The sequence below is a fragment of the Phasianus colchicus genome, chromosome 1 (genome assembly GCF_987193195.1).
Source record: "Phasianus colchicus chromosome 1, bPhaCol1.hap1.1, whole genome shotgun sequence".
Lineage (NCBI taxonomy): Eukaryota > Metazoa > Chordata > Aves > Galliformes > Phasianidae > Phasianus > Phasianus colchicus.
Window position 1 is genome coordinate 72,368,152 of NC_143436.1, and position 25,150 is coordinate 72,393,301.

General features: G+C 44.8%; 1 protein-coding gene and 1 pseudogene across 2 annotated transcripts; one reads left to right on the forward strand and one right to left on the reverse strand.

Annotated features, from left to right (window-relative positions):
* Positions 1–1,046: 1,046 nt before the first annotated feature.
* Positions 1,047–7,207, reverse strand: LOC149919720 (polycystin family receptor for egg jelly-like). The gene is given in 3 exon segments (XM_090147545.1): positions 1,047–5,399; positions 5,516–7,081; positions 7,084–7,207. Coding segments are annotated over 3 exon segments (5,904 nt in total). The 3' UTR covers positions 1,047–1,185.
* Positions 7,208–7,217: 10 nt separating this feature from the next.
* LOC149919721 (tetratricopeptide repeat protein 38-like) lies at positions 7,218–23,911 on the forward strand (annotated as a pseudogene). Its single transcript, XR_016469706.1, has 14 exons — positions 7,218–7,479; positions 8,593–8,670; positions 8,996–9,077; positions 10,583–10,754; positions 12,483–12,656; positions 14,295–14,368; positions 14,449–14,594; positions 15,808–15,867; positions 16,829–16,867; positions 17,672–17,753; positions 18,710–18,875; positions 19,750–19,909; positions 20,183–20,256; positions 21,019–23,911. The product of XR_016469706.1 is annotated as a tetratricopeptide repeat protein 38-like (transcript).
* The last annotated feature ends 1,239 nt before the right edge of the window (positions 23,912–25,150 follow it).

Here is a 25,150-nt window from a genome sequence, read left to right on the forward strand (position 1 = left end):
ACAGGTGTTTCTTATACTTGAAGTACCCTGTGGGATGTGCTGGACCTCCCTGTCATGATGTGGCAAAGGCTGCCCTAGTTGTAAAAGCTAAGCAGCATGGCTATCTAGTGCAATTGTGAAAATAAAAGCGAGGAGTCTTTGGAGAAAGGAAGAGAGAAAGTCACCAGCAAAGTTCCCAGCATAGCTCATAGTTTTGCACTGATGCCAGGAACTTGCCCAAATACCATGGGGAATGGGAGAAAGCCAGGAAGGTGGCAGCAAGCAAGGCCCAGTGGTTTTTGTCCTAAGGAGCTTCTTACTCTTAGGGAATTCCTCCACCAGAGTGCTTTCTTTTCTTGGGGAATTCCTCTCCAAAGTACTTAGGTGGGTGGAGACCTTTTGTCCCCTGCTTCTCAGTTGCTTTTTTTCCTTCTTCTTTTCTCTCTGTTAGGGGGATGCTCCTGGCCCTCCAGGTAAGCCAGCAGGGAATGGTGCCTTTGTTGTCATGCACAAGCATTGCTGCCTTTTGCAGAGGTCAGCTCATTCAAGCCACACCCCCAACAAGGGCTGCTCCTCCCCCTTCTGCTGATCTCTACAATCATGAGCACAAGTACTGTGGCACAGTGCCACCCACCACTTGCCCCCCTTAGATAATTCCCAGTGCTCAGGTAGAGTCTTATCACCAAAGGAAGCATTGAGCCAGGGGGAATAGAGAGAGGGGCTTAGAAAATCATCTTTCACAGACTGTACCCACATGGTTTTTTTCTTGCTTTGCCATTCCAATTCCCTGCCCATCCTGCTGTATAGGCAGTGAGCAACCAACTGCCTGGGGGCTTACCTTCCCAGCTGGGTCAGCAGTCTGCACCCCTGCAACATGGAGCGCTGAAATGGGTGCAAAATATCCTCAGCAGAATTTGTCTCAGCTGAGAAAATCTCAGTACAGTCAGTAACAAAAGTGTAAATCTTACAAAATCAATGAAAAAACAAATAGAAAATAATTTACAAACATTTATTTGAAACATAAATGTTGGAGTAGAGGTGGTCTGGAATATAAAATCTTGCTTTGCCCTTATTACAAGATAAACCATTTTTCTCCATTTACTTTTCTTTTCTTGAGGCCCAAAAGTCACTGAACTGTCCTCTCAACCTGCCCGTTGGGCACATCGTGGCAAAGATTGGGGTCACTTCTTTTGGTCGTTCTACAGATCAGAAAACACTGCCAAACACAAGGTAGCCAAAAGCCATAAAGATAAAGAAGTACACCACCACCACAAAGGCCATAGAGGAGATGGCTGCCAAGATTGATCTTTGAGCCAGACGCACCTCGCAAAATAACTGAGAATACTTTAGCGTCTTCAAAACTGCAAGAAATGCCAAAAAGCCCAAAGTATTCCTTAGATTCTGATCTAGATGAGAAACTGCATGAAAAGGAATGAAATTGTTTGGATAAAGTAAGAAAAAATGAACGATATCTGCTCCCATCTTGAACTTGAAAACTTGGAAGGGAACAAGCAGGAAGAATGCCGATTTTAAGATGAAGCTGATTGTCCTGGAAATATTTTTAGTGTATTTTTTTCCCTGGACCACACTGTAGAGGCCGTCTGCAATGTACACGAGCAGAAAGGCAACAGCAGCTAGGAAAAACAACTGTTGACCTTTTGTTTGCTGATGGAAAATGGGGACAGAAAAAGAGTGCACTGACAAAGTTGGTCTTATGATCCCAAAGTAAGACAGTTCAAATACGACTGAGATGCTGCAAAAGAGATTTGCATCAGAGTTGAACATAGTCAGCTCGATGATCACAGCCAAGGTCTTTTCATCAAGCCAGTTGCTCTCTTGTAGCAAAGCCAGCCTAGTTGTTGAATTATGTCTTCCTTCTTCAGGGAAAAAGTAAAACGTGTATCCTCCTGGTCCATATGTGTGCAAATCTCCGTATGAGAAGTAAGTCCAGGGAGTCCTGTTTGGTTGGTAAGTAAACCCATGGTAACTGCTGGTATCCTTGGAAAAAGAACGGTTGGCAACTTCTGTCCACGTGCCAGCATAGTCACCTTTCTCTTCGATGTCCCTGCCGTATTTGCGAAGGCAGTGGCTTTTACTGATCACAAATTTATTTACAAAGCTGTGAAGGTAGAAACACATTTTCTCAGTACCTTTAGCCCGCACTTGCCTCATCCTGGGCAAACCGATGATTTTGGATGAGCTGTCGGCAAGAAAACTTGGCTGAACGTCGTTGTGGATCAAAGGCAAGAAGGTGTCGTTCACCCACATGTAAATATCTTCTAGCTTAAGCACAGCAGGGAGTCTGGGAGAGAACTGGTTCCGAACAAATTGGTTGTAGTGGAAACTGTTAGTGTTCTCAGTAGAATAAGCAAAATGTAAGACAATTGCTAACACAACAAGGTGACCGATAACATCTTTTATGAAAACGAATGCCTTGACTTTAATTTTTGCCGTTTCCAGCATCTTTGCAATTTCCCCGTCTTCTAAAGGCTTATACTGCTTGGTGTCTCTGATCTGCGCAAGTTTAAAGTGCTTCTCTCGCATCTCTTCTTCATTCATTGCTTCCTTATCTGGTTTAATCTCAGAAGAGAAATCCTGGGTAAACCATGGAATGTTTTCGCAGTATTTTGGACGAATTGTGTTCAAAGCTGAGTAACAACTGATTTTTATGACTGAAACAAAGAATACATTTTGAATAAAGGAGGTTGCCGACGCTAAAAGCCACTCCAGCGAAGTCTGGTAGCCGTAAGACAAACCATACAGGACAATGAAAAATGACGATATCCCACTTACAATTATCACTAATGCCCACGAGAGATAGACACACCACCAACTGAAAACTATGGGTGGTCTCTTGCAAAAAGGCACAGAGGTAACGCTGAGTAGCTTGCTTTCTTCCTGCAAGTTACCTGCTTCTTCTGCGTAGTTATTGCTGAAATTGGAATTTGACGGTAGTCTTCTCTGGCAGGCCTTAATCTTTGGAGGGGAAATCTTTTCTGTTTGCTTCCTGTCTCCTGCACCTCCTTCTGAAATTGGGAAGTTACCGCTGTTCTGGGGAGCTCCCTGGCTTCTCGTCTTTCTGTAATGTGTCGGGCCCTGAGAATTGCTGTGAGCAGGAGCGTTCTCCGGGGAACTAATGCTACCAGATTGTGCTGACGTTTCTGGAAGTTTCCTCTTTTGCAAACTTCTCTCTGGTTTCTTCTGGGAATACTTAAATAAGGCCATTATAATCATTTCCACGGGTATTGTAATCAAAGCACATTCAATGCCAATGGCAATTGATCTCAAGTACCTCAGGTGTCTTGGAGATTCTTCGTTCTTGTCAGCATTAAAGAACATAATGTTAACAAACAGGTTTAATAATAATATTGTTAGACAGGAAGATAACCTTTGGAGCCTGCTGTAAGTGCCAGTGAGAACCTGGGCAAAAACAGAGAGCCACAGATGGCCCTCTTTCAGACCACTGGCCAGATCAATCAAAAAATAGTCCTTTCTGGATAGAGGTGCTTTTGGGCTGGTGACAGAAAATGTCCTTTCTAGTAAGCCATCTCCCTTGTCAAGGGCAAGCCATTTCCTGCACATAAAGAACCAGGTCTTCCGAGCAGACACATGTTCAACTTTGGCTCTGCTTAAGAACCAGCCTGGCGATGGGCCTCTGTTATTGTGCCAGACCCTGAAGGCGCGGATGTCTCCCAGGTCTTCCTTCGTAGTCAAGAGAAAACAGTCAGTGCTTCCTTGACGGAAAGCAGGAAACTGTGGATGCCGTAAGCAGTGGATATCGCTTGTGCCGTTCTGCCCGATGAGCTGAAGAAAAACATCTGCCTTGGTTCCAGCTCCCCAGCGACTGCCGGTGTACAGAGTGACCAAAAAGCTGACTTTATCAAAGGGGTCGTTGTCGGGCAGAACTATAAGTTTGTCTTTGCTGACCATCTCAGCCCTGTCTTTTCGCACGGCCCAGAGAGACAAAAGAAAGTAGGCTGAAAAAATGAAGAGCACTGTTAGAAGAGTCACGGGATTCTTAGGGATGTCTGCTATTAGGTTTCTTTTAAGATCTACTGTGTTGGGGGTAACAATGACTTTGGCTGCCAGGAACTTGATGTCAAGTCTGGTTGTATTTGGGGCAGTGAGGACTGACCGGCTCCTGTGACTCCGCTTCATGCTGCAGACACAGTGTATCCGTTGCCAGTTGGTCAGGGAACCAAATCTGCATATGTCTTCCCTCCACTGATTTTGAACTCCCCCCAGAAACAAGCAGTGATCGCTAAAAATGTGTATGCTCACCAGCCTCATGTTTGGATACCTGGTGATGTAGGGGGTCAGCAAGACGATGGAAATTTTCCGGCTCTGGGCACCGCTTCCTTGAGCTGCGACTTTCAGCACTGACTCTGGGAGGCAGATGATGTAAGGAGCCTTGATATAACACTCTTCATCAACTGCCTTGGTTTTGCTTGCCACAGTTGTCATGTTGTGAAAAGCATCAAAAGAGGCAATGGGAAAATTCTGAGTGACATTAGTGCCTGTAAACACTAGCACCTGGAAAGACACTTCTAATTTTGTCAGGATCTGGATGTATACGACCTTGGTATCCTTGTTCACTTCAAGACTAAATCCTCCAGTTGTGTAGGTTTGTGTTTTATCAGGTCCCATTGCTAACTGAAACGTTGATGATTTGGTATCTTTCCTTGCAATAAGAACGTTTGCTTTTTCAGGCAGGATCCCTAGCAGATCCCCATTAGCCTTGGTCTCTGTCATTTTGAAGCCCAAGATGTCTGTTGCAATTTCTGAAGTATAATTCAACCAAGGGAAAGGGTTTTCATCAAACTCAAACAGGGCAGTGGAAATGACTGCATTGTAAGACAATCTTGAAGAGTTTCCATTTTTTAGTGTTGGATAGAAATAATTCCTGCAGGTTTCTGTGGTAGAGAAAGCATTTGCAACATCCCAGCTTCTGTCCTTCATCAGAGTGATCTTCCAGTTGCTGGTTTCCATGATAGTGTCTTCCTCCCCAGGGACTTTGCCTTGGAAGACAATCTCAGTTAAGTTTTCCATGATGGAAAAGACTTGCTTGACTGCACCAACACTGACCTTCCTGAGATGCAGAAGAGCAGCTCTCAGGATGTTGGACACGCATTTTAGTATTCCACTGGTCTGAATTTCTGCTTGTTCAGACCAGTGGCTCTCGTTCCTCTGTGTTTTCAAGACCCCGGTTACTTCAGTCAGTTTTGTAATGGCAATCTCTTGTGATCGAGCATTCACTTCCTCAGGTCGCTCTGTGACTTTAAAAAGAGAGGCTACCGCTTGGTTAATTTCCATAGTGCTCTCAACCAAAACATTCAGGGCTGCCTTAATCAGGCTTTCCCTCAACTGAGCCTTGGGTATTGGGAGCATTGGTGCGGCTTCGATGTAGTTTAGCGCAGAAGCTGCAAGATAAGCCAAATAACCCACATTAAAATCACTTTTAGTAGCAGTATGTATGATTAATCTGCAGTACTGGTAAAAGTCAAAGCATGTACAGAAAGATAAGCATCAGACTTACCTGTTGTGGTTCTGGAAGACCAGTCAAAGCTAATTCCTGTGGAATTTTTCAACCAAAGCGACCAGTGGTAGACTGGCTGGCTGCTCGTTCCACAGTTGAGGCATTTGCCTGACAACGTAAACCTCTCTGTCGGAATTACAGCGCTGCCACAGTTTTCAAGGCACGCCACATCCAGGAGAGGAGAGAAGCCAGACTGCACCTTCACGCTTTGGTCGGCATAACTCTTTCTTCTGTCCTTTTGAATGACTAAGCGGAAGTGGTAGACAGTGTTTCCCGGCAGCGATTCCGGTGCGACCACTTGAACAGCTCCTGAAGATGTCAGCCACCTCAAATCCCTCTGGGCTGGATGACACTTATTTCCCGCACCAATTCTCATGCTTTCATAGTCCGATAGCTTTTTAGTGCAGTACCACGTAAACGTGATTCCCTTCAGTCGTTCCGGCGAATCGGGGTCATAGGACACAGAGCCATCAAGAGTCCAATTATCAAAAAAGCCCACTGTCCGGAAGACGCCTCCTGCAATGCCTGCCACAAGATCAGTTCTCTCTATCTCGAGGAAAACTCTGTCTGTGTTACTGAAGGATCTCTTGGTCCCGAGCACGTATTCTGAATCAGTAAAATAGACCTGATACATTCCATAATCCAAGGTCCAGCTGGGAACCGTTAACTGCACTGTGTTGACACCGTGCATCGATGATATATTTAAAGGTTGGTCCCAGTCTGGATTGGTTTTCATGTCCTTCACAGCATAGAATATCCACTGAGCCTTTATGGACAAGCGGAGGTTCCAGTCCCCTCTGCCATACAGGTAAAACGTTGTCCCCTTTTTCTGGCGTATGACAGAGGTGTGAAGAGGAGGTTTTTGAATCGTAACCGAGTTTAATTTGCAGGCTGCTTCCTGGTGAAGCACTGCCAGCTCTGTTGTTTTTGAAGCGTCATCCCTGACTCTCGGGAGAGCTGGTGTCAGTCCACTTTGGTTGCTACTCACTTTTGCCACGAACCCTTGGTGTTCCTCAGGATCCCAGGGGAAAGCAGAGCAACGGAACAGACATGCGACGCTTCTCGTGCCATCGCGGGACGCGTGTGAGCTACTCTGGGTGGCCCACCTTGCTGACATCTCGACGTTCAAGTTGTGATAAAGGCACTCGGGTGCAGCGCACGAGGCAGACGAGCACTGCACTGTCATGACACTGGGGGCCACGGGCCGGAGAGCGCTTCCCGGGGAGAGGCATGTCGGGAGCGTGAACTGACCTGACCAGGAGAAAGTATTCTTCACCCAATCCCAATTCAGGTACCAGCGGCAGTGCGGCGGGGAGGCAGGCTGCCTCCCTTTACTCTCTGCCTCCGCTCTCGCTTCCGGGGCTGGCAGGTACCCCAGTCGCAAGTTGCCATTGCCCTGGCAGGAGAGCCATCCCTCGCCGCTGAGCCCTTCGGAGCCGCGTCCGCGAGCTCCGAGGCAGGTGACCGCCAGCGGCGCCGGCTGCAAGCGCGGGGAGAAGGTTCGCAAGGCTTGCAGGGCAAAGGTGAGCAGCTGGAGCAGAAAAAGCAGCGTGGGCATGGCCGGACGACGGGCGAGGGAAAGCGCTCGTCCTGCGGCGTGACCTGCCGGCGGCTGCCGGTTGCGTAGCGCCAATTATTAGCCAACGGCCAGAACGTTCTGCGTGCAGACCGGTACCTGCCGCCCTCCTCCATGGCGCGGCTTGCAGAAGAACCACGTCGGCTTTCGAGACGGCCCCTGGGACGGGCTGCCCAAAGGGGCCACGGACCGCACAGAGCGCGGCAGGCACCGCGTTGCGCTCAGCGCGGCGGTCCGAGAGGAGGAGCGGCCCCGCACGCCCCGCCCCGCAGACCGCCCCGGCCCGGCCCGGCCCCTTCTCCTGCGTGCTCTGGGAAGCGCGGAGTCGCTCGGGCGAAGGCTGAGAAGGGGTTGCGGGACGGCCATGGCACCGCTGAGGGACTGCAAGGTACGGCTGGGCCGGAAAGGAGCGGCGCAACGACGGAGCCGCGCCGAGCCGAGGGGCCGTTCCGCGGCCGCAGGTTGGCGGGCGGCTGTGCCCGCTGTGCCCGCGGGTCCCGCAGCTGCCGGGAGAGCGGGCGGCGAGAGCGAGCAGGCCCTGCTTCGGCCGCCGCCGGGGCGTGGGGCCGGGGAAGGAGCCCGCGGTTGGGAGCTGCGGCCGCTGAGGCTGGGAGGGGCGCGAGGAGCCGGCCCTGCCTTCGTGCGGCCTCGTCCGGGGTCGTCCCGAGAGGCGCGGTTCGGGGAGCTTCGCTCGCCCTGGGGCTGGAGCAGCGGGCTGAGTCCTGCCCCTTCCCTCTGGGGGGAGCCAGGAAACCTGCAAGCTGCAGCCCTGGCTTGGCTGCTCTCTCGGCCAGTTTCTTCTTGCTGTTTCTGAACTCACGCCTGAAAAAAAGAAAAACCAAGTTCGTGATTTTATATTGTAGAGTACTTGCAAGGGCGTAATGTGAACTCTCCGGTACTTGAATGGTTGGAATGTGAGCCTGTAATCACATTTCGGAGGGAAAGCTTTAGACTATTGTTTAAAGAATGTCTTCCAGTCTACCTAAAAGCTTTGACAAGGATGGCACTCAATGTGTGATTAAGTTGGGAAAAGAAGCACCTGAGATTGTGAGGTGACAAAGTTGTGGTTGTGTTGCCATCCTGTGTGGGAAAACACTGCGCTGCTGTCACGTGTAGAGAACCAGGGCCTAAATTCAGCATGTGACAATTCCACGTGAGGTGTACCTGCAGCAGAGAAACTTGTCAAAAGGGAACCATAATGGGTTGAGAACCGTTGTTGCATTTTGATGTCTGTAGCCTGTTAAGTTTTGCCGTTCATGATGTGTTGGTTCTTCCTCCCCACTGCTAACCACAGCTAACGGAGTTGATTGCCGTAATGTAATGTCATCTGTAATTACGGCTGCAGAAAATGTTTCTGTGGCTGCTCAAGTTGTCTGTGCAGCACAGGAACACAACAAAAAAATAGTTGAAAAGCATCAGTAAATCATTGCTTTTGAAGTTTGTGGCTGCGTTTGGACAAGCAGTGCATGGAATAAGCAGTTCTTTTTTGTTTCTGGTGCAGGCCTGGCAGGATGCTGGACTTGGGCTGTCCACCGCTAGCAACGAAGCCTGTAAACTATTTGATGCTACGCTAAGCCAGGTATGACATAAAGCAACAGCAAGAGAATGGAGGGTGTTGTGCACCAAGTAGTCTTTGCTGTGGCTGATTTTTGAATTTCTGACTGTCTGGAAGATGAGAAAATGGTGTACTAAGTGTAAAGATTCTCTTTTGTCTTGCTTCCTTTAACTTTAAGCTGCCTGGCACCCTGGGCTACCTGATCTGGTGCATGTTTGACTGGTTGGCAACCCTGCCAGTGGCAGGGGGTTTGAAATCTGGAGTTTCCTTCTAGCCCAAGCCATTCTGTCATTCTGTGGGAGGATGAGAAGATGGCCAGTGTCGTTGGCACTGTCTCTCTCTTTTGCAGTATGCGACGTGGCGCAACGATGAGAATCTAGGAGGCATTGAAGGGTGTCTTTCCAAGTTAAAGGCTGCGGATCCGAATTTTGGTAAGTGTAACCTTTAACTGTTATTATGGGAAGTGCTGGATGATACGTAAATCACTCCAAAAGTAATGCCTCCTGTTTATTTCCACTTAAACTGCAATGGATTCAAGGAGCACAATGACACAATTTAATGTAACTCTTTTTCTGCTACAAAACACAGTTTTTCATCATAGTGGATCATGAGATCAGCTTTTCCATGTTACGAGAACAGCCTTTCGCATAACTTGAACGGCTACAAGCTGATGGTGAGGAGGCTTGAAACTCAGGAATGAAATGTGGAGACCGTGAAACTTATCATCAGGTGAAGATAAAAAGTTAGAATAGATGTCCTGTTGTTGAAGATACAGCAGCTGTAACAGATGCCTCATCTCAACACTACACCAGTGGGAACTGATATGGAAGGGGGTAGCCCAAACGTTGGAAATTTACAGTGAGAATGACTATTAGCCTTCATCCCATGACCACCAGAGATGTTAATTATTTCTTGGAATTTCTGCCCGTGTCTTTGGGATACAGTGAATATTTATACACTATACCTTTAAATATGTAGTCACAGCTTCTCTCAGTGTGTGTGTTGGTGGAGTGATCCCCCATGCACCCAGCGCTATCGTAAAGGGAATACCTGCTTGACGTAACTCATTTGCACTTCACAACTTGAGGAGAGGTTGTGATGAGGAGGGGGGTCATCCTGTTCTCCAAGGGAGCAAATAGGACCCAAGGAAATGGCCACAAGTTGCACCAAGGGAGATTTAGACTAGACGTAAGAAAAAACTTTTTCTCTTAGAGAGTGGTCAGGCACTGGACTGGCCTGCCCAGGGAGGTGGTGGAGTCACTGTAACTGGCAGTGCTCAAGAGGTGTCTGGATGAGGTGCTACGAGTGATAAGTTTAGTAGCTGTGGTAGTAATGGTGAAAGGAGGACGGTTGGACAGATGACCTCATAGGTTCTTTCCAACCTTGTGATTATGTGATTCAATGGAATTGAATTGCCATTGCTTCCACATGGAGCAATTCAGGGATACAGCTTTGCTTCATACTCACCTCCATGTCAGACACCGCTTTATCTGGCTGCCCCTCTGCTGCCATCTGTCACACAACAACAATATGTTGCAGAATATTGGCTGGAAAGTTCTACTGCTATACCAACATTTGCCTCTGACATTGTGGATCAGTGTAATAAAATGGGAGGTATTACTTTTGGAGCAGCCCTTCTATCCTGTTTCTTTGTGTTCGCTGTACCTCATTTTGGCAAGTAGCAACTGGTATGTGGTATAAAATTCTGTCGTTCGTCTTTAGAAGGGAGAGCAGGCTGTGGTGATGTTTCCATGTTTTTCACTCAAGTCTTTTGTAATGCCTGTCATGAAGGGCAATGAAAAGTTGAACTTATGAGTCTTTGACTACAAATGAGACCCGTTTACAACCAGACCAACCCAAACCTCTTGATGCTCATATAGAGACGAATTATGTGCATTTCTGTGCTGCTCATGACGTCAGTTGTTGATTTCCGTAGTAATGGGACATGTCATTGCTAATGGATTGGAGCTTATTGGCACTGGAAGCTCAGTGCGGCTCAACAAAGATCTGGGCAGTGCGCTGGAAACAATGATGACGCTGTCAAGATCTCAGCCTCTGACTGAGCGGGAGAAGCTTCACGTATTGGCCTTGGACATGTTTGCCAGTGGGTAAGTGGCTGGCCCTGTGTGAAAGAGGACAGTAGCTGGTTTTGTCATGCAAGGCCTTCTGTCTGTTGCTGTGTACTGCTGCCTCACGCTGTGTCCCATTTGCTCTTCTGTTCTCCACTTTCTTGTCACGAAAAGTACTGTGAAGAGCTTAAGCTATCAGAGGTCAAGGCGTTGCCTTGTAGGGTTGTGTGCTAGCAGTCTAACCAGTCATGTAGCAAAAATCAGGATCAGGTGTTTGTTACTGTTCTGTTGTCTCCCAGAATTGTGTGGCCATCAGTGCTGTAGGAGGGGAAGTTCAGTATGGCCTCTGTCATATCTTTAGCACTTCTTTTTTTTAAGTCTGTCTTAATTACATCAGCAGAGTAAAGGGTTTAGAAATGAGATACTTTTATGTACAACTACTCTAAGGTCTGCTGTAATATAACACATTCTTTGAACCACACAAGCAAATCCTCAAACGTCCTTTTCACAGAATTGCTGGAGATGGAATGGACCATGAAAGACTGTTGAGTCCACCACCAGATGAGTCCACATGAGTCTTGAATATCTCCATAGAAAGAGACTTTTCAGCCCCTCTGGGCAACCTGTTCCAGTGCTCCTAGTGTCAGGAAGTAGAGTGGGAGCTGCTAGTTATCAGCAGTTCTGTGAAGCATTATTGTTCCATGCAGTACGATGAATTTCTTTGCACTCTAGAGAAGTAGTCATTCACTTTTATAATTCATCAAACAAGTGAACGTGGCTTTACCTCACATAATTCATAGCAAAGGTAAAGAGGAAGCTACTGAAGCCCTGCTAGAATGGATTCAGTTCCCATTGGAACAAAGGTGTCTGTGTGCCTGTGACTCTGGATTATCAAATTATAGAATGGCTTAGCACGTAAAACATCTTCAAGATGATCAGGCTGAACTACCAAGTTCCGTCATTATACCAGGTTCTCTAGTGTAAATACTTCTGGGAGTGGAGGGGTTGGGACTCCACCACTTCCCAGGGCTACCTGTTCCACTGGCAGCCCCCTGACTGCTACCTCCTTTCAGGTGGGAGTTCCAAACGGAACAGCCTGTTCCCTCTGTTGCTCCTGAAATGTCTTGTTTTACAGTCCCTTCAACTTTGTTGCTCTTCTGTGAACGTGTTCCAGCAACTCAATATCATTTTTATAGTGAGAGGCCCAGAAGTGAACGCAGTAGTCAAGGTGCAGCCTCACTACTGCTGAATATGGGCTCAATCTTTTTCCTCATCCCTCTGACCACACTGTTTGTGATGCAGGCCTGGTTGCCATTGGCCTTGCTGGCTACGTGGGCACACTGCTGGCTCACATTCAGCTGGTTGTCAGCCAGCACCCCCAGCTCTTCTTCATGCAGTTGGACTTAGTCCTTTGATCCAGCCTTTCCAGATCCATCTGCAAAGCCTTCCAGCTCCCTAGCAGTTAACAGCAGATCTCTGTACCAAGTTCACGTTCAACGTCATGGGAAAATCTTTATGTTCAAGCTTGTGTCTTTTTCCTTGCCTTTTGCAGCTTTTGTAAGAATGCTTTTTAATGTGATTCCCTAGTAAGTGCCCTGTTTAAATAATGTCATTGTTTCTTAAAGAAAAAAACAAACTTAACTAAAATTTGTTCAAGAAGAAAAAGGCATTTGTTGTTGAATCTTTTTCAGAATAGCAGGAGTTTAGAACTAACAGCAGGGGCAGGTATGCATGTCTTCTTTCAACGATCAAAACTTTTGTTTATAGGCAGCTTCCAAAAGCTTGTGATGTATGGGAGCAGATTCTACAGAACCATCCAACTGACTTGCTAGCCCTCAAATTTTCCCATGACACTTATTTCTACTTAGGATATCAAATACAAATGCGAGATTCTGTTGCTCGGGTTTTTCCCTTCTGGACACCTGATGTTCCTCTGAGCAGGTAGGTCATGCTTCATTTTCAAAATTGCTCTGCATCTGATGTATGCATACTTCTAGGTTTTAGGTTCCACGCATCTAAATAATAGGATTTGTTAGAAACGGAAGTGTAGACAAGATTTAGAGCTTATAAATGAAGTCGAGTGAATTATAGGTGACACCAGCTTGAACATCTCCCCTGTCTCCCTGCTGACACTGTTAGTGAGGTTGTTTTGTTCAGTTTCCAGAAGTGAGCGGTGGCACATTTAGTGATTTTTGCTGTCAAATAAGGCACGTGTCATGTAACGCCTAAGGTAGAATTGTGTCCTCACCAAAGGCAGTGGCAAAATGCCTTCAGGCTCCTGTGTGCTCATTTCCTGAGTGCCAGGACAGAATTTTCTCTTCCACAAACAGTGCAGACAATGTAGACTGAATTAACCTAGTAATGAAACAATGGCATCGTGCAGTCTCAAGGCACAGAAGGCAGTGTCATCAGTGTTATCTTAACTCAAGAAAATGTGATATCCTTTGTTCTTCTTATATATGCTAATGCCATTTGTTCAGGAAGTAGGTCTTAGCAGTTTGGACTGGGTTTTTGTAAATTTCTTTGGCACGATGCTACAGAGGTGCATGCTGACTGTTGTCTAATTAATTGTAAAGCAGTGGGAAATACCCCTTTACCTAACTGTCCTTGTTATCTAAAAATCTGGCAATTATTGTGTGTCCTCAAATTGATAGGCATGTGGGGTTGCATATGAATTTATACTTGGGCAAAAAAATAATTATATATTAAAAAAAAAAAACAAAAAATAAAACCCACACCCACAAATCTTTATTCCTCAGGTGCATTATACTCCACATGTTTTAGAAACTTTTTTTGCCTTTTGAGTTTGAAACCAATAACTAAGCAGATATTTTCAGAAAAAGAAAATATCCTGTACTGTTTTGCCCTGTGTGATTCTGCAAATACAGTATCAGTTAAATATTTCTTAAAATGACTGCATCGGGTATGTTCATAGGACATAGAACAGCCAAGCTTCTCAGGACATTGGGTCTTTATTGCTTAATGATGGTGCCTTTTGCTTTTACATTGTCTTCAACTGATTTGAAAAAGCCACGTGGCATGAAGGTGCTTGTGTGTCGTGGGCAGTGAAGAAAGTGCAGATGGCTGCAGTCATATGTGTGGCCTTTGAGTGTCTCCCACTCACCACACTGGAAATATAAATCTGAAGTCACTTGTGGGTGCTTTCTGTTTCCTTTGCTGGTAACATTCAATTTGTTACAAAACACACTGTATTTGAAAAATGGCATAACAGTGGTTGAGGCTAACTGCAGGAATGGAGGCATTGAGTCTAAATGTTGTCTCCATTAGCTACAATTCAGCATTGAAAAAGCTGTGTTCCCGGTTCCACGTGATGCTTTTGGCCATGCAGTCAGTACCTTCCACGTTTTTAGTATATCTGTTGGGCGTGAGGGAGGGTTGGTCTGTTGTTAAGTACACACATTTATAATAGGTAGGCCGTGAGCTCTTCCTGTTGCTCAGTATTGTGAAGTAGTTTGCAAGGACTGTTTTGAGTTAAATGCTGTTTCTAGTATGTTTTTCAATCCTTGCTTAAATCTAGTTCTAAATGGGTAAAGTGTTGTTCCTTTCCATTTTGCTTAGCTACGTGAAGGGCTACTACTCTTTTGGACTCGTGGAAACAAACCTTTTTGATCGTGCAGAGGAGGTTGCCCGGGGTTGTACCTAACATACAGCAAATAAAATTAGTCTCTTGTTTCCCCGTCACCAGTAATAAATGGTTACTTGCCAGTTTGAGAGAATCATGACATTTTTCATTCTTAGGCTTTGGATATAGATCGGACAGATGCGTGGTCTGTTCATACTGTAGCTCACGTAAATGAAATGAAAGCAGAGGTGGAGAAAGGGTTGGCGTTCATGAAGGAAACAGAAGACAGCTGGAAGGTAAGTTTTGTCACAGCATCTCTGAAAAATAACTTTTTAGGTCATCTTTGCCTGCTACAGCCAAGTCCTGCAATTCTTCTTCATCTAATTCCTTTCTGTCTGTACGTGTTACAAGCACCGCAAGTTTCATTAATGAGTAGAAAACTTCACTTGAGGTGCTGTTATCATGTCGATTTTGAAGCAAGATGCAATAAAATTTCTATTACGAAAGGCACGTACTTCAAGTCATCATTACTGAGATTACTCAGATGCCAAATTGAAAATGCCTGAGATTTTGTGCAGGTGTTCTTTACAGGATAGTTTCTTTTGTTCATCTCACAGAAACGCAGTTGCCTATCATTTTATATGTGTTTGAGCACAAAATCAGAGGGGTTAAATCAGGTCAGCAGAGGGACCTCTGTGCTAGTATGGCTTAGTCTTAGGTGGGATTGTTTTTTCTCCAGAACTGTTGCCGTAATTTCTCATAGCCTGTTTCTGTTTAGTGATTTGAGCACTCTGGAAGGCCAGTTCTTGCCTAGCAATTTAATCTCATTCAGAACTACAAGTCAGAAAGAGAAGAGGGGTTTTGTTTTATTCAGTGAGGTAATCTCATGTTCTAATTCGTATGAAGTACAGGCTAGGGAAGAGCATTTGAACTCCTGGTGTCAGTTGGGAAGTATGGTGCAAGCTTGGTACCATTCAGGGAATATTCATCTCATCTGAGGAACTGCCCACGTGTTTGGTATCTATTCTGTAGTCAGTAGTAAGACGTAAGTTTAAGAAGTGATTACTCAATCTGAGATGGAAATCTAGGTGAGTAGGATGAAGGCCCTCATGAGGCGGGCCTTTCCTATGTACTGTCTAGCCACATTACCTCAGCCACGATCCTTACATGTTAGAGGAGGCAGATCTTACTCTTGAGATAGATAGTTTTTGGATTTTTTTCCTTAAGGAGTGCTGCAGAAGAGTGAATTCTCCTGAGGAATGCAAGCGCAGTTCTTTTTTCACAAAAGACTTGGGGGAAACTTTGATTTTTGTAGCGTCTCCCTGAATTGGAAAGCAGCGAGTGTAACAATGAGAGATTTCCTGTAGGCCAGCTGATGTGAAGTTCTTGTCTGTCCTGTCTTTTGAAGCAGTCGCTTGTTGGAGAGGAAAGCAGAAATCTGCCTAGATATGTTGAAATGAAAAGTTATTCTGTAAATCGTAAGATTTCTCTCCTTTTGCTTTTTTGCAGGGCAGTGATATGCTTGCTTGCCATAATTACTGGCACTGGGCTTTATACTTTGTAGAAAAGGTATGACATATTTTCATAGGGATGATTTTTGGTCCAGACAATAATTCATCCAATGCTAGTTAAAAGGCAATCCTAGCATTTATAGGGATTTTTTTTTCCAGGTATTTCAAGGTGTATTGTTATAAAAAAGCACAATGATGTTTTTACAAGGTAGTGCTGTAGTACCATTATTTTGACAATTTTTAATTACACTGAACAAAAATCCATCTTTGCTAGAATGTTGAAGGATTGCTGTGAGATTTTTCCATCTTTGAAGATGAAATAATCTCACTGATTACAGTTGGCACAATTATTTGATGGAAATATGAACTTGGATCTCTCCTATTTTTAGAAAAAAAATTAGAGAAAATTCTCTTGAAATTCAGTACGAAGTTGCTGACCTCAAAATTCACTAACTAAAAAAAAGACACTAATCTCTATTATTAAAGTGATGTAGAATTTAGTGAAACTGTTTTGTAACGATTGCAACTTGCCCAGCATATCAGGTTGCAATGCAGAATTTCCCTGGACTTTATAATGCTTAGTCCTTGTCACGTTTGTCTCCTTAATGAATTGAACCCAGTTTCATTGAAGTGGTGCCATCCTTTGGTCAGAACATAGTGTCAGTTGCTTATGTTTGGTACTAATGACATAGAAAGCATAGCTCTTGACATTAGCTGAGAATTCTGAAAAGGAGACGAGAAAGAGATGAAACCTCATCTTTCTCTCTCGTGTGTAACACGCACCAGTATTTGTTCTCATTATTGAATGAAAACTAAATATACTGGTTATTTTAGCTAGTAAATCCTGCTTTATCTTGGTCTTTTCTCTCTTTTTTTTTCTTTTTTTTTTTTCTGATGTCATGAGACAGTGAAGTAATGTTATGGCATTTCTTAATGGTATTTCTATCTTTGGTTGCTACCCATCACTCTTGCTTAGTCTACCAGAATATTAATCACACGGTCCTTGTTTGCTTTTACAGGGGGAATATGAGGCTGCTTTGACAATTTATGACAACCATGTGAGTCTTTTATATTTATTGAAGGGCATGCTTCAGATTGTGATATGTGTTTTCTTCCTTCTGCAAGCAATTGAAACCTACCACAGTGTGCTGTGCATACGTAATACTTACATCTGTTGTTAGGAAAGTGATTTCTCACCAGGTGAAATGCCCAAAAACCCGTGTCTCTCTTATTTGTGTTCTTTAGGTCTCAGGTTTTTTGGTTTTTTTTTGAGGGGAAAAAAGAGAAAGCTTTTTAAAAGAATGTAAAATGTTTGTCATATAAAGTCAAGTTATTCATACGAATAATTGATTTTGCACTTCGGATATTAACAGAAGCAGGTCTTTGCATTTCTAGTTCATATGCTCTGGTTCTGTACTGTGTAGACTTCAACACGATCTTAGTAAATAAAATCAAATTTGGTAGGATAACATATATTTGTAAGGATTGTAAAAGTAATGTTGTCACTAATAAAGTTGTTGTGCAAACTCCTGTCTACCAACTCTGGCATAGTGAAGTAATATTTATGGCATAAGATTAGGGGGAAAAAAAAAAAACAAAAAAAAAACAAAAAAAAAACCCAAATGTGGTGACCCTCTGTGCTTACTGAGTTGAACTTGATAACAGATAAAACAAGACAAGTGAAGCAATAAGGAAGCGTTTTTCATTAGAAATTGCTGTATGTGGGAACAATTAGCAGTGCAGTTTTGAGACAGGTATTTTGGATTGAATGAAAACATAATGTTACTTTCGTACTGTGCACATAAGTTTGATTGTCTGATTAAGTTCCTGGTAGCACACCTTATGAGCACTTGTGATTACAGATAGCTCCCCGGTTCCTGTCAAGTGGAAGCATGCTGGATTTAGTAGATAGCTCTTCGATGCTGTACAGGCTGCATCTGGAAGGTAGTATATCCAACTGTAATTCTTATTAAACAGTATGGAGAACAGTGTTCTTTTTGCCTCCACCTCCAACACACACTCAGGCATGACAGAAGAGTGTTTAAAGATACTTACAGAGCAAGCTTGGTCAGTGTTACAGAAGAAATCTTGCCATTCTGCTCTTGAGTAAAGCCCCAGTGTGTGAAATTTGTAATTGTAAGCTGAATTGGTTTGGCTGTGATAGAGTTAGTTTTCTGCATAGTAACTCTTGCAGTGCTGCATTGTGAATCCGTGAGCAGAGCAAGTGTTGATGTCTCAGATATTACAGCCAGTGCAGAACAGCGCTTGTGGTGGTGTGAAGGCCTTCTCTGTTTCTCATGTTGCTCTGCCTGCAGATAGGCTTGGGGTACGCGCAAGAATTTGGGAGAGGACACAGCCAGGATACAGCTGATCCTGAGATGTTGCTCAGCAATAAAAGTTGGGGAAAGGGTGAGGAAGGGGGGACGTTTTCAGAGTTAGATTGTTTGTGTTCCCAAGAAACTATTACACATCATTAAACCCTGCTTCCCTAGGAATGGCTGAACTTCCCATCTGCCTGCCAATGCAGAGTAGGGAATGAATTTCTTATTTGGCTTGGCTCACGTGCTCTGCTTTAGTTTTACCTATTTATCTGTCTTTATGTGATTCCACAAGCTTTCTCACTTCTGCTCTTCTGATTCTTCTCTCCATTACAAGTGTGGGGGAGATCCTCACATAATGCAATCTAGAATGTTGGTGATAAATTACTGACAGTCAGTGACCCCTTTGCCCGGATAAGGCAGGCTGTAACTACACATTACTCTATAATAGAACTTTGCCACATCACAGACTGCCTTTTTGAGCTTAGTAGCAGTGCTATCCATGGCTCGTGATGCTGACACGTACTACTAAGCAATGCTCTTGCTCGTGTTATTTCTATTAAAAAAATCTCTTACTCATAGGTGTAAAGCTTGGAGACAGGTGGGACAATGTCCTCAAGCGTGCAAAGAAGCACACCAAAGATCACGTTCTTCTTTTCAATGATGCACACATGCTGATGTCCTCACTTGGAGCCAAAGACCACAAAACTACTCATGAGCTTTTAACAACTCTTCAAGAACTTGCCAAGTAGGTTGAGTGAATTACAGTCCTGTACTGAATAAATATTTTGGCCTCTGAGCATCTGAGTGATGACTTCTCTGTCTTGCAGAAGGGCTCCCACACGATCCTCTCTGCTTTACTGTGTCACTGGGTCAGGCCTGGTTTAAATGGACCAGTGTCCATTTTGGTCATCCCTATAATTATATTTATGAGTTAATGTCTAGAGGGGCTTCTGTTTGTGTTAAGCAAGAATCTCTTGTGTTTGTCACAGACAGTAACGGAACGTTTGCTTTGTATTTTGTAGCTGTGTGTTCGCACTAAGTTATGATACATGCAGTGGATAAAGGATTTCACCTGTATAACAGTAGGGACATTGTGCAGTGTATGTCAGCTGTCTGTGTTGGTTCTTTCTGCTCTGTTTTGAAAGGAACTAAGCGTTAGCTGGTAGTGAGACTGTCATAGTCCCTGTGTGGGAAATGGATTTCTAAGCAATGCTGAAATAGTTCTTGAGAATTTTGCTTCCAAGTTCACCTATTTGCATGAATTGTGCATTGAAGCTTTTCACCTTAACAATGTTGTGATTTTCACTCACACCTTGATCAGTATTAAAATTAGTGCAGAGTTCTCTGGCTTTTTTTCCCAGCCAAGATGATATGTTGCAAAGGCTTTTGCTTGTGACACGTGCGAATGTGTGCAGAAGACTGAAATCTGATTGACTGATGGGTAATACAAAGGTGAAAGTAAAATACCTCACCAAAAGTAACCGTGTAAGTGTGGTACCTGAACTGTCAGGCTTGGTTGAGTCAAAAAATAATTGTTTCTGCAGGCAGTGCCAGGCTGGCATTAAATATGCATCTTTCTGATTGGATTTATGAGAGTTAATCACTTTCTCGTTGTACAGAGAACCTGGCGAAGACCATGAGCTTTCTCTGGCTCCTGGCGTGGGGTTGCCATTATTGCAGGCTTTGGTGGAGTTTGAAAATGGAAACTGTGACAAAGCTGTAGATCTGCTGTACCCGATCCGTTACCAACTCGTCCAGCTCGGAGGCAGTAATGCTCAGGTAAAGGACATCAATAGGAGATGTGACTCAGTCCACTTTCAGTAGCCTCCCTTAGGTGCTTTCATTATTAAGAGCCCTTGATTCCTAGAAGAGGGAAGGACCGAACTGTGCTTGTGACTGCATCCTGTTTGCCAACACTTAGCAGCAGTGTTTGGTATTCAAGGTATCAACAGGAAAACTTCCCTTGGGGGCTGTTGGTAAAGGAGACGATGTAACCAGCAGTACTTTCAAAGTTACTTATTAACTGAGATCTTTACTAACTTCTTTTTTCAGAGAGATATTTTCAGCCAGCTCTTGATTCACGCTGCTTTAAATTGTAAATCCCAAGCCAAACAAAACCTCGCTAAGTGAGTATTTTTCCTGGTCATTTTTTCTTCCTGTGGTGATAGTACTGTTTTAGAATCAGGATGGAGCAGAGCACCTCCAAACAACGTCCGTGCTGAAATTACACACAAGCGTTCACGTTAAATGTAGTAACACTTAACTAAGATGGAAAGTGCGATAGCTGTCTGTTCCAGAAGTGCAGTCCTACAGTGTGGATGATTCGTTCGTATTTTCAAGGGCAGTTGATTTTCAGATGTTCTGTCTTAAACTGTGGCATCTTGCCAGTTGGTTGTATACTTAATGGACACCTAAGTGACCTGCTGGAAATCAAGGTTATTGTAATGATAACAGCTGTTTTACTGGAAAATAGGATGAACCGATTCTGACGTGCATGCTTGCTTTAGTACAAATCACAAGAGTTTTGTTTAGTAGAAATCGTAGATCTTCACTGGCCTGCTGAGAGTTCTGTTCAAATTTAACAGAGCCTGCTGTGCCTGTCTCAGGGGACAATGTGAAGCTTTCCTGCTTGCCTCTTGAAGTCTTTTTGAAACATGAGTAGTAGATAAAATATCAGAATGACTGTTTTGTGCCCTTAGAGTGCTCATTTTCAGTCTTCTGCCTAATCTCACTGCCAAGGCCAAATGTTTTCAGTAAAGGAAATCAGGAGCAGGTCTTTAGGTGTTGTTTTCCTGCTCTTGTAGGGCTCTTGCTGACAGTCTTATGGGAAAGATGATGTACTCAGTGGCTTTCTTCCTGTTTTCCTGCTACTTATTCTCCTTTTTCAGGTGCCTCCTGAGAGAGCGTGATGTGATGAGACCAAATTCACCAATGACGGAGCGACTTATAAGGAGGGCAGCGGCTGTTCATTCAGTGGCATAAATGTGTCCTCACTGCTAGCAATAAGCTTATCAATCAAAGTCTGGCTGCTTTGGGTGGAGGGATGCTGTGCTGCAAACCGTGCTGGAGAATCCCTAGGAGCAAGAGATCTGCTGAAAGCTTACTTGGAAGATACAGCCTGAAATGCAGCCGCTTTAAATCCTGGATGATTCCTCACGGAAATAAGAAGATTACCTGCTTGTAATGCACAGCTATCTGAATCTTCCTGGGACGCTGCTTTTCTAGTAGAGTTTCTGTGAAGTTCCCTCTGAGCATGCTAATATTCAGTACAGTAGCAGTGTGTTCAGTATGTTCCCTCAGAGTTTCCTGGAATTACTAGGTGAATTGAAACCAGACGTTAGCTGACTGCTGGTTTGGACTATTTTAGTGTGGATAGTTGCCTGACATTTTGTCCTTTTTTACTAAAAAATTTAAGCCTGAATTTCAGCTAAAACTGTGCAATCTCTGAGTGGTAGTTGTAGCTGCAATCTTAGCGCTTTCCTTAGCTTTGGGGAAGTCAGGCCTTACTACCATCTCAATATCACACATGCCATGTTAGCCAAGTAGAGTTTAAAACTAATTTTCATGCACTTGATAGGGACTTTGGGTGTCTCGGTGCAGATCAGGACTGGAAGGAAGTTCTCACGGAAGGAGAGCTAATAGTAACCGACACGAAGCTTTATCCTGCCACAGATGATGTGTCCGTCTTTGATGCTGCAACTAAGGTGTGATATGAACCTTGAAGCTCTGAGAGTTTCTGGTGCCTCTGGATTTCTGCGGATTTCTTTTGAGGTAACATGTTGTCTTGGAGCAGTAATACAGAATTCCCTAATGGAAAGAAGACTTTCCAAGACTTGATTTACCCTGGCATTACAGATCTGTCTGCCTTCAGAATCTTTTTCCAGATTGTAAGAAGCCAGAACAATTTTTTTGCTGCTTTTTGTTTAGTGGCACCCATCTGAGACATAACCTGCTTGACGAGGTTTTGGCATTAATGGTTAACGTGAGCACAGCGGTAAGGGAAACATGCATGGCTGGGAGACGAGGAGAAACCTTTTCGGCTGTTGCTTCTTTTGGGCATTCAGGCTGACTTACAGGGGTCGGCTCAGGCAAGAGAACCACCATGCAGTCAGTGCCAAATATACCTAGCAGCCCGCTGTGTGACAATTGCATGATCATCTGCCACTTACCCAACGGCAAGGGCGTGTATTATGGATATGCTGTTTCAACAACCATTGCCTCTAATGAACAAAACAGAAGTGACCTTGGCAACCAGCTGATGCCCCTGGCAGCCAAAAGGACTCCAGGGAGAGGATTAAAACCTGAAGAGTTCTGAGCAAGAGTGTATACCCTCTCCACTGAACTGCAGCCATGCAGGTCATCGCGACATAGATGACCAACTTCCTGGATCCCTGGTGGTTGCTATCCCTGCTTTGTAAAGTGTTTGCTAGGGTTTCTCTCTTTACTGTCACTAACCTGTGGGCTGCAAGGTGGAGCTAACCAAGTAGCAGAGTTGATGGGATATACTTAGAAATTCTGTATGCCCTTTGCTTCTGTTTTAAGAGTGTGTAAAACAGTGGGTAAGAGTGTGTAAAAAAAGTGGGTATAGCTACAGATGGCACTTCAACATGCTGTGACGTTTATGTTACAGATTTAGACACACATCTTTTTAGACAGATACATACATGTAAGCATGGCTAATAAGAAATTTACTGTGGTAAGAAAACTATGACAATGAGCAGGTGGGGGAAGAGGGCTTAGCGCATAGTTATTATGGTACGTAGTTAGAGACTTTTTGGAGACAGCATGGCTCATGTGTGGGCTGGTCAGTAAAAGGTGAAAACAGAAAGAGCAGGTAAAAAGAGTTCTCTTCAGCTGGCACTGAGAACAGGAACACTACGGAACACTCAGTAGCCCCCTCTCTCTAAAGGCCTAAAGATAGAATAAGTAATAATAAATTAAAAAAAAAAAGAAAAATCCTCAGCCATCACAAGGTTTGCACTCTTCATGGCATTTTTGGTTCAGTGACTTTTTTTGGCAGTAAAAGCTCTGTTTCAGCAAAAAAGGGCAGTGCAAAGGTAACGCACAAGCTAGAAAGTTCAGCAACTCAACAAGTCCAGGGAGAAAACTCCCACGTCAAGTTGGGTTAATAACTGCATGATCTGCAGACTAGAATTGACAGGGATTCCTCCCTCGTTCCTGATGATCCAAGTATGCCATAGTTGTAGAGATGTACATCCTCACTCTACTTGAAGCAACGTACAAAGTAACGCTTCTCTGGTGTTTGTCTAGCAAAGTTCTCCAGGACAGAATCTTGGAGCACAAAGGGCATACGTTTTGTCTATACAAAATATACCCTTACAATTGAAATAGTATAGTTAATGTAACACCCTCACACATAATTAGTTTGTCAGAAGGGGTTCGTATCAGTACAACTTGTATTCCACACCAGTTAAGAGAAAGAGATCACCATGGGCTGTCTTTGCACTGGTTCACTTCTACTGGTCCTTGCAAGTTGGTACATTGGTAAAATTAGAGCAGGGGGAAAATCCTGTTGGAAAGAACTCCACAACGCACAGACCTGTTTGGGGTAATGATTACCAGGACACAAATGTAATTCTTTGATTGACAGATGCACAGAGATGGGAGACAACTCGAGGCAGTATTCGGCCCGTTACGCCAAAGACACAGCAGTTCTGATGGCGTTCTGCAGTGCAGCCAGAGACGAGCCTCCTGCCTGCTCAAGTGCCTTGGAGATGACCAACCTCTCTCCTGCAGCAGAGAGGCCATCGCTTACATCACTGAGACATGGAGATACTTACCGGGGCTCTCAGAGCAAATTCGGAAGGAAATTGTGCAACTGTGTCTCAAATCCCTTGCAACCTTCCTGCACGCCGCCCCGCTGCCAGCGCCCCTCTCTCCCACCTGGGTGAGGGGCTCTGTCCTGCTGCTGCTGCTGCCGTCCGCGCTCCACCGCGGCGCCCCAAGGCCTGCTGCTCGGGACGGGATCCCGCGGTCCTCCCCCATCGCGGCCTGGAGATCCCACGCTGCTTTGGGACTACTAAGAACTGGGAGCCATTGCTGCGCTGCGCAACTCGGCTTCACGAGGGGCAGCGCCTTATTAGCGAATGTCTTGTAACCTGTGCTTGTCACAATAATAAGTGTAATAAGTAATGCATTGTAGTTTATCCTATTGAACCCCATTTGTTATAAATGATGTTAATGAAACTGGGAAATTGGCTGGAAGTGCCATTCACACTGCAAGCGGCATTAATAGCTGAGGGTATTGGCGGCCTCAGCAGGCCACAGCATGGGAGGGTGACCACTGGCCCGGCCTGGGGTTTCCCTTGGCACCATGAGGTCTGGGGAGTCTTTGTCTAGGATGTATTGTTGCATTAAAAGGAACATGGCTGGCAGGTCAAGGGAAGTGATCCTCCCTCTCTACTCAGCCCTGATCAGGCCTCATTTGGAGTACTGTGTCCAGTTATAGGCTTTCATAGAAAAGACAGCGATCTCCTGGAGAGAGTCCAGCAGAGGGCTGCAAAACTGATAAAGGACCTGGAACATCTCCCCTCTGAGGAAAGGCTGAGCAACCTGGGTCTGTTCAGCCTTGAGAAAAAAAGACTGAGAGGGGATCTTACTACTGTTTACAAATATCTTAAGTCTGAGAGACAAAGGGACATGGCCAACGTCTTTTCAGGGTCTGTGGGGTCAGGACAAGAGGAAACGGTCATAAACTGGAGCAGAGGAAGTTCTGCACCAATATGCAAAGGAGCTTCTTAACAGCAAGGGTGAGGGAGCACTGGAACAGGCTGCCCAGGGAGGTTGTGGAGTCTCCTTCTCTGGAGATACTTGAGACTCACCTGGACGCCTGCCTGTGCAGCCTGCTGTAGGGGGCCTGCTTTGAAGGGAGGTTGCACTCGGTGATCTCTAGAGGTCCCTTCCAACCCCTCCAGTTCTGTGATTCTGTGATGTGAAAGGCTGTCCCTCTCATGCATGCAGGGCTCGAAGAGAAAAAGTCATCTGAAATTAGTTGCAGCT